At 39.1% G+C, this 15,229-nt stretch overlaps 1 protein-coding gene across 2 annotated transcripts in view; it reads right to left on the minus strand.

Annotated features, from left to right (window-relative positions):
• Positions 1 to 15,229, minus strand: part of fstl4 (follistatin-like 4) — a 256,801-nt gene that overhangs the window by 235,593 nt on the left and 5,979 nt on the right. For both annotated transcript variants that reach the window (XM_079585040.1, XM_079585041.1), the window contains exon 2: positions 8,105 to 8,237. In XM_079585040.1, coding sequence (XP_079441166.1) covers positions 8,105 to 8,237 — 133 coding nt within the window. The remainder of the gene's footprint in view (positions 1 to 8,104; positions 8,238 to 15,229) is intronic.

Raw genomic sequence — 15,229 nt, forward strand, 5'->3', positions numbered from 1 at the left:
CTTTCAAAACATGACCTGCGTGAAAGAGGAAAAAAAATAATGCGTCTCTGTCCCCAGCACTTCTGAAAATGCACTTCCGAATGCGTCTCTGTCCCCAGCACATTTCTAACCAAACTGTCCGGGTCCAGTCAGATTCGAAAGGAAATGCCGTCAGGTCGGGTCGGGTCTAATTTTATCGGGGCTGTTTCGCGGCGGGTTTTTCTTTAAAAAAAAATAATTTATGCACGCCGGGTTCGGGTAAGTAGTGATTCGGGTCGATTTGGGTCGGGTACAGTTTTTAGGACCCGAGAAGACCTCTACTGTGCTTCCCACAGCCGAATACGCGTGCTTAAGCTGGAGCCACTCTCACCATACCAAACTGATTGACACAGTCCTCAACGACTCCTGCCGCATTATCACGGGGTGTATAAAGACAACGCCAGTTCTGTGCCTCTACGCCCTAGCTGGCACTGGATCGAGAGAGGAATCACCCCGACTGAATGTCTCGCCAGTGGGCACGACCTCCCATGACTAACCAGCGGTGCGTTTCTCGTACAACTATATCGCTCTCTGCTTAACTACCGTAGTACGATGCATCGTTGGAGAAATCAACTAGCCAGTCACGACTGTTTCCCGAAACCGTATGTCGCAAAGTATCGTTCAACCACGTTGGTTTATGACGTCTCGCACGTGGTGGACTAATAACTTATTTTAATGAATCTGTTTGAGATCGAATTAACGCTAGATTTTGTCATATAAGTTACAGACATGGCATCTGAAGACCATTTCTAATTGTTCTCAGTTATTTTGCTTTATTACCAGACTCAATATTTGGCTCGTTCTTACACAGTAGAGCACGTTCGCACATGCGCAGTCTTCAAAAACGGTGCTTTAAATCTCTTGACAAACTAAAAGACGTAAATTACATTTGTATGTATTCTAAATAAATAACACGGGTTGTGCTGAATGTCCGCTTGCTTATTTTGCTAAAGATAAGGATTTATTCAGTCTACATCTCATGTAAACTAGAAACTCTGCTTCTGACCACCGCTCGAGAGCTGTCGTTCCAACCACACAAGTTTGCGATGCTGTTTGCGAACGTTCGTTGGAACGATGGTTTCGGGAAACACCAAATCATTGAACTGCTGATAACGACGGAACTTGCGACCATAGTAGGCTAACGATGCTTTCGGGAAACGCACCCCTGGAAGACCCTCAACAGATTACGAGTGGAACAGGGGAGGTGCAAAGCACTTATGAAAACATGGAACCGCCAGACAGACGACACATGTAGCTGTACAAGCAATGGGTCTCATTCATGAAACATTCGTAAATATACGAGTAAATATGTGAGTGATCTGCGCGTAAAGAAACCTTCCCGAAAACTCTTCTCCTGATTCACACATATTTTGTAAACATCAGATGTGATAGTGAAATGTGTGTGTGTGTTAATGAATTCCAATCAGTCGTAAATGGGACGTGCGTGCACGCTCATTCTCAATTACCATAATCCCGCCCATTAAATCCGACTGACAACTATATATGGGCATCATATTATGATATCAAACGAAGGGTTTCAACATGTCTTCTCAAAAGCGATTGAAAAAGAAAAATGTCTCATTATCAGATAATATTTTATTATCAGAAGTTCATTCAAAACGCCACATTTTATTTTCAAGCGTACATAGTGGCGTATCAGGTCCTAAAAAAATGAAGCTTGGCAAATATTACAGACGCAGTTACTGGAGTTTCATCTGTTAATCGAACAGTCCCAGAAGTGAAGAGAAAACGGTTCGACATGAAGCTCGACTGCAAAAAACAAATTAGTTCACTTCGAAAAAATATAGCCCAGCCCTATTGAAAGCAATTAATAATTTGATTAAAGTGTTTTGTTTGCAGATGTTATTACTGCAGATTCTCATAATAAAAGTAAAAAGAAAGACCGTATGTAATTACTATATATATAATATTTTTTTCAAAATGCTGTAAATATGTACCCGATTAAGGTGAATTAAAATGCAGCAAAACGTTCGGATGTTAAACGCACTATTCACGCGTGGCTGGGAGCGGGTGGAGATTTCTTTCGTACCAACTAACATTTGGAAAATACGAACATTTTAATGAATCCGAAAATTTACGCCAGAAACACTTTACACACGATTTACACAAAAATTCGTTCTGCTCGTGTTTCATGAATGAGACCCAATGTCCCATCTACTGGAGTGTGAAAACGGCCCCCAGCGCAGCGCCCAGGACCTGGCTGAACCGACCACATCAGCTGTGACCTGCGCCAGACACTGGCAGAACGACATTTGAGATTGCAACGGACTCGAAGAAGAAGAAGTCCAACATTTACTATGCCATTTCACTTCAGTTTTAAGTGTAACAATAGTTGCACACAAGCTTCAGACACCATCACGCTGAGGCGTTGACATCAGATGCAGCCTCTTACAGTAAACTCACAGCAAACGGTTACAGTCGTAACCTGAGACGTTTCCCTGAGCCTTCATTAAAAAACTCCTCACATCAAGCTACCGAATGACTTCGAATGACTTGGAGTATAGAGCAAAAAACTATTATGTACTGAAAATATAACATAAACTGAGATTGAGAAGTATTAATATGAAACGCCTGCAAGAAACGTTCAAATTATCAGATGTTCATTGAACAAAAATATGTCAAAGTTACAATCGTTGGGTTTCATTAATAGTTTAGACTATCAGTTTTTCACCGTGCACTCTAAAAAGTGCTGGGTTGTTTTAACCCAATTTTGGGTCAAATATGGACAAACCCAAAAATTGGATCTTTTAGAGTGTGGTGTTGTATAAATTAATCTGATTGAGAAAATTAACTATTTTTTTCTTTGTTATCACCTACTGGGAACCTTTATTGTTTCAACCTAAAATGGTAAAGAACGTGATAACACTGAAAGCCTTTAGTTATCACTCAGTCAATTTCCTCTTTTTTTGTTGTTTTTTGTTGTTTTTTCAATCGAACACACACACACCACTCCACTCAAACGGTGTCAATGCAGTGATGAACATCATAAAACTTCTGATGTTGATGAATGAGGACATATATTGATGAGTCTGTGACATGGTTTCCAACATAAATCAAAAGTAATTGAAAAAACTGCACAAACAGCAGTACAGTGCGGATCACTAACACACAGCTGATCCAATGTAATGAGATAAATAGATGTGTAATTATTTCTTATTCCATTCAAATTAAAGTTCTCATAATGTGAAATTACAAATAAACAACAAATATATGGATGATACAGTAAATCGAGCCACTTCAATTCAATTAGATGAATAACTGTCATTTGAAAGCCTTATAATACGCAGTACAGAAAACTGTTGAACCCTTTCTGCTGTACACTCTAAAAAATGCTGGGTTGTTTCAACCCAATTTTGGGTAAAATATGGACAAACCCAAATGTTGGGTTAAAAATGTAATGTAAAAATTTAACCCAATGGCTGGGTTTGTCCATATTTTACCCAAAATTGGGTTGAAACAACCCAGCATTTTTTAGAGTGTATACATTTCATTGTCAAGAACACAAGAACACAGAAAAATGTGCTTTTCAACGTGATTCAATAAATGAAGCTGTGTGTCTGTGTTGTTGCCGTCCATTATTAGTCCATATGTATGCCGTCCATATCAAGTCTCTCTCAAATAAACCATCAGAACCACTCTAAAAATGCTGGGTTGTTTTAACCTAATTGTGGGTCAAATATGGACAAACCCAGCCATTGGGTTAGATTTTTAAATTGCATTTTTGATCCAACGTTTGGGTTTGTCCATATTTGACCCAAAATTGGGTTAAAACAACCCAGCATTTTTTAGAGTGTAAATAATGTGCCAAGACGCCTCCAAATCTATATTAAACTATACACAATATAGCAGTGGGTCTTGAGTCTGCTGTGGTGAGGTAACAGACAGTGCATTATGTTAGTAATAAAAAATTATTCTTGCACCGACAATGATGAAGGCCAAGCAATATGCCAAATTATATAAAAAATGCTGGGTTGTTTCAACCCAATTTTGGGTCAAATATGGACAAACCCAAACGTTGGGTTAAAAATGTAATTAAAAAGTTAACCCAACGGCTGTGTTTGTCCATATTTGACCCAAAATTGGGTTGAAACAACCCAGCATTTTTTACAGTGTACACTGGGTTGCAATATTGAACAGTTATGAATTTGTGAATCACTGCAACACCACATGTAAACACTCTTAGAAAAAAGGGTTCAATGTTCTATATGTTTCTTGACCCAATTTTATAGAAGAAGGTTGTACATAAGGAGAAATGTGTTCAATGACTGCGGAATACTTGTTTAATGGAATTAAATGAGATGTTTAATTAATAATTAATCATTCAAATGAATGAATTAAAGCTAAATCCCAAAAAATGATCCCTTAAAATGTTCTATATTTGCCTGACAGAACCTTTTCTTCTAAGAGTTAACGTCAAAAAGTGTTTACGAATGTGACCACTGGGATGCTGGCGCCAGAAATGCATGCATATTTAATTCCTCAACATGTCTGATGAATGAGGCGAGGGTGTGTTCGTGGGGTTAGTGTGTTAACACGAGTAGTTTGGGAGATTGACACGACGCTGGGTTCAAGCTAAGGGCTTTTTACAGCATAAACGCACCAGATAGATCTGAACATATGATAAAGCCAGGTGCAAAATTCCTTTATTTCATTTTGATTAGGCTACACACAAGATGCAAGAAGATGTTCAGAGGGATTTCAGGATATATGCTTTCATGACCTAAATCAAAATATACTGTCCATAGCCTTAAAAAATCGATTTTTTTGCCATATTTTTTTGATTACAATGTCACATAAATCAGGCCAGGAATGATTTATTAACAAATCCCTCTGAAAATATCTTCAGAATACTGCTAAGTGTGTAACTGGAGAGTTCGGTGTACATCGGCTGAGATGTGTCACTGGAGGATGACAAAAAACTCATTTAGAGAAAAAGGCATTTAAAGATTTGTAATGTAAAAATTCATACTTTTTTAGTGGAAACAACTATTTACAGACACAATATCTCATCAAATCATTAGCAACAACAATACAAACCTCCTAAATCACATCAAAACTTATAAACAGTATTTATGGCCTTTAACTGAGCATAAAAACAGTCAAAAACACACATCTAAATGTCAGAGCGCGTCACGTGATGCATCTGAACCAATCACGGTGTCAGAAATTGACATCAGCCAATGAGATTTCGCTTTTAGAGTTAAATGCCCATTGTACTGTCACGATTGGTTGCTGATAAAAAGGAAATTACCATATTTGGATCCGTCAGCATTGTACAGCAGAGAGAGAGCTTTCCAGAAGTGTGTGTGATTAAAAGAAGCAGCGTTGATTCAGAACGCCAACTTTTGTTGAATTTAGGAGAAATTTACAGACGCAAATAGACAAAGTGTAGTAAAATAAAGACCTGAATGTGTATTTTTTTACTTTTTTTCACCACAGGTCTGAAAGAAGACATGTTATTGAAGACAAATAGAGCTCACAATTGAGCAGTGAAAAAAAAACTGTTTTTCCCTGCCGTGTCTCGCCTTAACTCTCCCGTTCTGTTATTTTACAGTGTCCTTGTTACGTATGTTGCATGTACTTACCATAGTAATAACAGTAAATTATGCATAATTACATGCAACTAACCCTCAACCAAGTGCCTAACCCTATAGTAAGTACATGTAGTTGCTTAATATTACTCAGTACTTAAATATATAATTACACACAATGACACCTTAAATTAAAGTGTAACTGTGTTTTTTTGTTAAATATTTCTGCCTGTATATTTATTTATGCAAATGTATTTTAAAAAATGGGTCACACTTTACTTTTGTCGTGTCTGTCATCATGTGAAATAGAGCAGCACAGAAAATCACATGGGTTTTGAGTACATGATGATGATGATGATGACAAAATGAACACTTCTAGTTTAGCCTTCAGTAACACAGTAAAATGGAGAGTAAATGGAACACGAAACAAGCGTATGCTTTGAGATACATTAATGGATGCACTATTAATAAGCAATGAGAATACAATGGGAATTGTAAAAAATGAATTAGGACAGCTCCAGTGTGCAGTGAATCTGTGAGTCGGCAGAAAACATGAACCGTGATTGACCCCTCGGTGACCTTCACACTCCTCCAGACATCAGTACTGTCGTTAGGGAGATGTGCTTGAGTCTGCAGCTTCTCAAACTGACCCGACTCTCACAGGGAAGACAACACCGCATTATTCAAGATTCAAACTAAATATTCAAGGCACGACACTATCGTTTTTACACGCACTTGTCAATTTTGAGATTTGGGGCTATTTTGCTTCCATAACGTATCTTTTTTTATTTTTTAAGAAGAACGAAAACATCTAAAATACACTTAAGTGTGTGTTTTATTGCACTGTATTTACAGCCATAGATTTCAATGACAGTACATATCTCTAAAGGTTATAAATCTCCACCTCAGCAGCTTTATATACTCCAAACTTTACTGTGTTATTACAATCTTTATTCATATATCATTCGCCTGATTTATAGAACATTATATATTCCTAAACACATGGTGAAAATGTATATATTTTTTCTTTTTATTGATATTTTTTGATTTATGACGTGGAAAAAAACTCTGTAAAAGCCTTTAACTAACAAATACACAAAATTAAAAAATACATTTGAACCTGGTTTTATCCAATGCTCAAATTTTAGGTCTGGAAAGTTATGCAAATTAGAGCATATTTATTTCGATATTTGCATATTTAAACATAATATAACATAACATGCGTGCGTGCGTGCGTGCGTGCGTGTGTTTGACGCAGTCACTGCTTGTTCTAGCTGGATAACAAGTCCGGATAAACAACTAAAATAACAATGCAATAGTGAGCGAGTAAAGGGAACGAGTGTACACCGCGTTGCAGAAGCAAGAGTGAAATTATCACAGCAATTCTGCTAAAGTTACGGTAAAAAAACGGCAGCTGTGGTTGCCAGAAATGTACCGTAAAAAATACGGTAGCAACATTTTAGGTTTTAAAGACATGAATTAAATTTACAGTAAAAAAAAACGTATTTCACTATCTGTATAATGTTAATTTACCAACCTATTGAAGTAATAATATCTGTTTGGTACCATTGTAATGCACTGACAACCACTTTACTGTAAAATTACATTAAATGTACGGTTAGATCCATCACAGTTATTCACCGTATACAGTACAAAAACTTTCTGTTAAGCAATTAACAGTTTTTCACCGTAGCATTTAAAAAAAAAAAATCGTTAAAATCAGAATCATTTTTTACAGATATAATTAAGTAGAAGCCACATTCATTAAAGTCACCATGAAATCGAAATCGACAATTCTTTTTTACATTTTTTTATGTAATATTGTAGTTTTTTTTATCTGTGTATGTCGACTCATCCGTGCACATCATCGTATAATGTTCCTGGTAATGTTGACTCAGAATAAGTTCCTCTTGCAGCATCTCTTCTCTTCTCTGAGACGAGGGCGGGGCTATAACCTGTCACTCACATGAGATCAGCCAATAGCAAACCACAACCATCCAATCAATTCCTCACGGACAAAATAAAGCCCCGCCCACATTTGTTCTTGTTCCTGAAGCGTTCACTCGGATATACGACACAATAGAGGAGAAAAGTTGAACGCAACTTCCATTGGATCTGTTTAAACCAGCTACTCTGCCGCAAATATATTTCATGTTATATGTATGAATTCAATTATGAAGAGTAAGTGACTGGAGTTATGCAGCACTTATACAGTATTTATACATCTTTGTTCATGTTAATTTCAATATTTAGCATCAATTGAACATTAGTTAATGCACTGTGAATAACATGAACAAACAACGAACAGCTGTATGTTTATTAACTAACAAAGATGAATAAATACTGTAACAAATGTATTGCTCAGTTAGTTCATGTTAGTTATTAATGTTAACTAATGAACTTTATTGTAAAGTGTTACTGTACCTTTGATTATGTTAAGTTTTTTAATTACTTTACAGACATACTCTGCATTATTACTCAAACTTTGTAGCTATGAGTGACAGAACATTAACAAAAAAGAAGATGTGACTTACTTCTCCCTGAAGTCTCTTCTCGAGCTCCTTTACTGTGTTTCCAGATCCAGCGCCGGCTCCGTGAGCGAGACATAGTGAAGATCCCAGCAGAACGGACCAAACCCAAACCCACAACCAGTCCATCAGCGCCAGTCTGTCAGGAGAACGAGTAGATGATGAGCGTCATATATAACACACACACACACAGAGAGAGAGAGAGAGAGATAGCGCGCATTATCACTCGTCCAAGGTGTCTGATATACAGCTCCATGGGTAACAATTTACAATACGGTTAATTAGTGAAAGCGGTGGTGTAATGCTCTTTTCACAAGATATAAAAATACATCTCAGATGTCCCCAGAGTGTGAATGTGAAGTTTTAGCTCAAAATATCTCACAGATAATTTTATATTTTTATATAGCATGTTAAAATTGTCACTTTTTGAGGGTGAGCAAAAACGCACCGTTTTTGTGTCTGTCCTTTAAAAAAAATGTTTTAGAGTGTAACAAATGAAACTTTATTGTAAAGCGGCAGTGTTTCAGCAACGTTGGATCAGAATCATTTCTCCCATAGGGATTTCACAGTCTTTTTAAAAGTGTTATGAGCCACCAGCTCGGAGGAGAATCATAAAACTACAAACTTTGATTTGAAGCAACAACAAAAAAAGTATTTGAAAATCAGACAAAAAGACAAAGGTACTAGACTGTGAACATAACAGCTTTGGTGAGGGAAAGAAGTACAACTCCATCAAGTATTTTAAAGGGCACCTATTATGCCCCTTTTCACAAGATGTAAAATAAGTCTCTGATGTCCCCAGTCGTGTGTGAGTGTAGTTTTAGCTCAAAATACCCCACAGATAATTTTTTACAGCATGTTTAAATTGTAATTTTTGGGGGCTGAGAAAAACGCACCGCTTTAGTGTACGTGTCTCCTTTAAAAGTTAATGAGATGCGGTTCCACGCACAGGGGGCGGAGCCTAACCAGCGCCCTCAGAGCCAGGACAATCTCATCTCACAGCAAGATGACAATATCAAAACAGAAACTCTCAGTAAAGTGTTCGACTCGGACAATAATGTCCACAGAGCTAGATATACTGAATAGAGATAGAACAGGTATGTTCCTTTTAATTACGTTTATAACTTATATATGCCATCTGCTCCATACAAGTCTGCTGTAACGTTAGTTAACCCCGTGTGAATGATGATGACTACAATATACTGATGAGTTCAATTAAGTTTATTGTACATCACACAAAAGATGAAGCGTTAGTTTTACTGCAGAAAATCACTGTAAGAATAAACACAGTATAAGAAGTGCGCATTAAGTCTTATCCATAAACTTTATAAACTGGTAAACTGTATATCTGTAAAGCGACTCGATGAGCTCGAGTGTCATAAAGTGCTCGCTCTCACTTTCATTTCTGCGTGATCACTGTACGCTGATCACGAGAGCAGTTACTGATCAATCCTCGAGTAACAGCGAGAGTAAATGAAGACGGCGATGTTTATTCTAAAATCCAAAAAACAAAACACCTCAATCGCTTTCGGAGACATTCTCCAGATGCTCCAGCGTCGACACACTGGCGGACTGTGTCCAGCTCACTCAGGGCGGGTCTACGCTCAAACTACAGTGTCAATCAACAGTCGTGGGCGGGGCCTGTGTCCAGCTCACTCAGGACGGGTCTATGCTCAAACTGCAGTGTCAATCAACAGTCGTGGGTGGGGCCTGTGTTCAGCTCACTCAGGGCGGGTCTATGCTCAAACTGCAGTGTCAATCAACAGTCGTGGGCGGGGCTTGTGTCCAGCTCACTCAGGGCGGGTCTATGCTCAAACTGCAGTGTCCATCAACAGTCGTGGGCGGGGCTTGTGTCCAGCTCACTCAGGGCTGGTCTATATTCAAACTGCAGTGTCCATCAACAGTCGTGGGCGGGGCTTGTGTCCAGCTCACTCAGGGCGGGTCTATGCTCAAACTGCAGTGTCCATCAACAGTCGTGGGCGGGGCTTGTGTCCAGCTCACTCAGGGCGGGTCTACGCTCAAACTGCAGTGTCAATCAACAGTCGTGGGCGGGGCCTGTGTCCAGCTCACTCAGGGCGGGTCTATGCTCAAACTGCAGTGTCAATCAACAGTCGTGGGCGGGGCCTGTGTCCAGCTCACTCAGGGCGGGTCTACGCTCAAACTGCAGTGTCCATCAACAGTCGTGGGCGGGGCCTGTGTCCAGCTCACTCAGGGCGGGTCTATGCTCAAACTGCAGTGTCCATCAACAGTCGTGGGCGGGGCCTGTGTCCAGCTCACTCAGGGCGGGTCTATATTCAAACTGCAGTGTCCATCAACAGTCGTGGGCGGGGCTTGTGTCCAGCTCACTCAGGGCGGGTCTATGCTCAAACTGCAGTGTCCATCAACAGTCGTGGGCGGGGCCTGTGTCCAGCTCACTCAGGGCGGGTCTATATTCAAACTGCAGTGTCCATCAACAGTCGTGGGCGGGGCTTGTGTCCAGCTCACTCAGGGCGGGTCTATATTCAAACTGCAGTGTCCATCAACAGTCGTGGGCGGGGCTTGTGTCCAGCTCACTCAGGGCGGGTCTATATTCAAACTGCAGTGTCCATCAACAGTCGTGGGCGGGGCTTGTGTCCAGCTCACTCAGGGCGGGTCTATATTCAAACTGCAGTGTCCATCAACAGTCGTGGGCGGGGCCTGTGTCCAGCTCACTCAGGGCGGGTCTATATTCAAACTGCAGTGTCCATCAACAGTCGTGGGCGGGGCTTGTGTCCAGCTCACTCAGGGCGGGTCTATGCTCAAACTGCAGTGTCCATCAACAGTCGTGGGCGGGGCCTGTGTCCAGCTCACTCAGGGCGGGTCTATATTCAAACTGCAGTGTCCATCAACAGTCGTGGGCGGGGCTTGTGTCCAGCTCACTCAGGGCGGGTCTATATTCAAACTGCAGTGTCCATCAACAGTCGTGGGCGGGGCTTGTGTCCAGCTCACTCAGGGCGGGTCTATATTCAAACTGCAGTGTCCATCAACAGTCGTGGGCGGGGCTTGTGTCCAGCTCACTCAGGGCGGGTCTATGCTCAAATTGCAGTGTCAATCAACAGTTGTGGGCGGGGCCTGTGTCCAGCTCACTCAGGGCGGGTCTACGCTCAAACTGCAGTGTCAATCAACAGTCGTGGGCGGGGCTTGTGTCCAGCTCACTCAGGGCGGGTCTACGCTCAAACTGCAGTGTCCATCAACAGTCGTGGGCGGGGCTTGTGTCCAGCTCACTCAGGGCGGGTCTATGCTCAAATTGCAGTGTCAATCAACAGTTGTGGGCGGGGCCTGTGTCCAGCTCACTCAGGGCGGGTCTACGCTCAAACTGCAGTGTCCATCAAAGCAATTCTACGTCACATTGCATTGATTCTGAGAACAGCTCGTTCTGAGACAGTGCTTATGATTTATGGGGATTTAAAAAAAAACACTGGTTGGATTTTTATCATTATAGGGTGGTTGTGTACACACACTGCATGAAAATGCACATTCCAAACTTAAATGGTTGTAATTCAAGAATGCTTTGGAATATAGATGTAAGATTGGTCTTGTTTTAAAAAAGACAGTTGGCAGATTTTTGTAGAAGTGAACTAAATTAAGTTAAACAGAAAAAAAGTTATAGTAGTTTGAGTTTATGAAAATGTACAATGTTAAAAATTTAATTATTCATATTTTATATAATATATATATTTTCAAAACCTGGTGGACTCTAAAAATGCAAAAAAAATCAAAGCCAAAAATCTGAACAAGTTGTGTTTCAAAGTTTAGGTTGATATCTCAGAAAATAAGCGTTCAGTGAGATTTAGTTTGGGCGCAGTACCACACTTCTCCACTAGTGGACATTACTGCCCATATAAGGGCGCCTCCATTTCCATATGTTGTTTGAGTCTGAACCATTATTTTTACAATTTTTATACAATTTATGAAGTAGACATCCTATTCAGAAGTAGTGTTGGAAGTTTGGCAGATTTTGAAATGAATTAAACCTCTAAGAAACACAGAAGATCACGTATGTGCATTATAGCTCGCCGCCACATCACTAATGCTGAATCTATTATTATTTTCTTTATATTTAAAACATTTTCAGACCTTTTTTTCTAAAATAATTGAATGGATGCTATCTTTTGAACTCTTGGCATGAAAACAAACTGAGGTTTCTACCATTCTTTTAATGATTTTTCATGTTCATCACTATTTCAAAATAAAGGTCTGAACTCGCCTTAGGAGTATGAACATATTCTTGTTGCAAATTGATAAATTACGGCTCCTCTGTAAATGTATTTAGAAAATCAGTCACTAAATATGTTAATATAGTTTGTCAAGATTAGTTTAGGTTTAGAATAGGATATTACTGTTTTAAACATGTAATGGCTGTGGCCAATATAAGGGGTTAAACACAGTTATTGTAAAGATAAGTAAGTAATGTAGACTGACGGCTCAACAGAAGATTAACAGCCTCGTAGCTCACAGTAGGGCTGTCTTTACAGGTTTAAGTTATCATTAAAAATATATTTCCCTATGAAGAAAAAATGAGTTTTTACTTCTGGAGCTGACTATACTTTTCGGTAAATAAAAACTGTGAATGAACTATAAATACTGTACTGTAAATATCAAAGCAAGTGTCATTTATTGTAAAGAAAACAACGTACAAATAAAACATTTCGCCACAAACATTTGAACACAGTTCGCAGAAATAAAACAATACGACAAACTGAATAATTTACCAGACGCTTTACTCAAATATCACACAGAGAAAACATCATAACCAATTAAAATAAACAAGCTTCTCCATAAACTCATAATCAACACATATGCTGTCAGAAACACACATGCATCTGATCTCGGTGAAGCCTCAAGCTCCGGGTGTCAGTCACTGGAGTTTGTGTGTGTGTGTGCGTGCGTGTGTGTGTGGGTGTGTGTGTGTGCGTGTGTGAATGCGTGCGTGTGTGTGTGTGTGAGAGTGTGTGTGTGTGTGTGTGTGTGTGTGTGTGTGTGTGTGTGTGTGAATGCGTGCGTGCGTGTGTGTGTGTGTGTGTGTGTGAGTGTGTGTGAGTGTTGTAAAGAGCAGAAATAAGCAACAGGTTGCATGTGAAGCAGAAGCAGACTGTCAATGCTTGAGGAGAAACGTCAGTAATGAACACGTGTCGCTCCAGTGTGAGAAACCTGCAGTGTATCAGTGTATTTACTGAACTAATCATCAAACCTCCCAGATGGCACTGTTAACAATCTGAGTAAATCAATATACATTTAGTTTTACATTCATTCACAGAAATCAGCTGCTTGAATGAAAATTGCTGATATTATCGGATTTTCAGGTGATATTTTCAATTCATTCAGTTAATGGACGCTCTGAGGTAAAGTGTTCAGACTACAGACTCAGCAACGGTTGTATTTAATTGTACAGTACAATCATAACATAGTGTAGACATGATCTTAATTCAATAATGTCCTTAAACATAACAATATTGCTGAAACTGAGAAAGTGCTTGTCCGGTGTGTGATACCTCGAGTTGTAGACGCGACGCTGTGCTTCTCGTCCGGTGTGCGACCCCCTTTAAGGTTGAATTATTATTTAAGTTTTTTTTTTGTTCTAGGAAAAACTATAGGCCCACTCACTTTTTCACTGGCCCGGCCAAAATACAATTTCTGCCTACGCCACTGCACTATCCCTTACTTAAAATTGCCTTTTGAGGGGTGAGCTAAATCGCGCCGTCTTTGTGTGTGTGTCCCTTTAAATGCAAATGAGCTGCTGATCCCCGCCCTCTTTCAAGAAGAGGGCGGAGCTTCAAGAGCTCATGCAACAACAAAACAGGGCAATCTCGCGCACTGAAAGTGTCAGTAGCGGTGTTCGGATCGAGCCAGAGTCGGACATTAATGCCCACAGAGCCAGAGAACATAATAGAACAGGTATAGTTACGGTTAATTACGGTTATAACGAATTTGTCACCTCACTTTTATTAGTTTATTATTATTAGCCATTTCAACAAAGTTGATAGGAATTTGTTTTGGATCAATCAAACTACACTACAAGCAAAGTAGACCCTGTCCAAATGATGGCCAAAACTTTACAGAGTTTTATGAAGTTTATTGTACATCACACAAGTGTTAGTTTTACTGCAGAAAATCCCTGTAAGAGCCGAATACACACAGCGCATTACACAGACACTCGTTACAGCTGACCGTAAACACATATATACACACCTTAATAAACTAACATTACATCCGAAAACAACTCCTGTAATAAAGTGAGCACGCGCGGAAATGTAATATATGACATATATGTCCCTATATCGCTAGTGCCGCCGTCATATATGCTAAATATAAGACAATATATTGCTATCACATATACATATCTCTACATATATGTTGATATTGTTTTTTAACATATATAAATTTGCCATTTTAAATGAGTATATTGACATATATTAATATGATGTATGATTATTTTTATATAATACTGTTTGTTTTGACCATATTTGTCACCGATATGTTTCATTTATATATGCCAAACTATTTACTATTTAAATATTTATTTCAAGTCTACAGATCAAGTCTACAGATCAAGTCTACATATCCACATTTAATTTCAATTTCTATCTCATTTTCGAATCTTTTATAAATAAAGTGATTATAATATTATTTATTATTATTTTACCTCTTCTTGACCAGCTCATAAAAACAAAACAAATATTACACAAATTCTATTTGAAAACTGATAATTATATATGTGACATGTATATAAAAAAAACACTATTATACATACATAAAATATATGGGCTGGTTTTATATGTCAATTGTTCCATTTTCTAATAGGTTTTATATATGGGCATATATATTTTAGATATGTGGATATATTTAATGTATATTTCATATGTGTACATATATTACATTTCCGTATGGTGCTCTCCTTTTCATCACTGCCATAACTAGTATCTGGAGACGATAAGCTGGATCACGAACTGTGGTACGGTCCTTCTTTGAGCTTAAACCGTTCAGCAAACCTGCCTTGAACTGTCCCTGGTTCAGAAAGCAGTCTGGAGTGTGATTGGCGCAGACGTACATGAGTTCAGGGGCGCAATAAATAAAGACTCTTACGTTCACTTTTACATCCAACAACAAAACACC

This window comes from Phoxinus phoxinus, assembly GCF_949152265.1.
Source record: "Phoxinus phoxinus genome assembly, chromosome: 17".
Classification (NCBI taxonomy): Eukaryota; Metazoa; Chordata; class Actinopteri; order Cypriniformes; family Leuciscidae; genus Phoxinus; species Phoxinus phoxinus.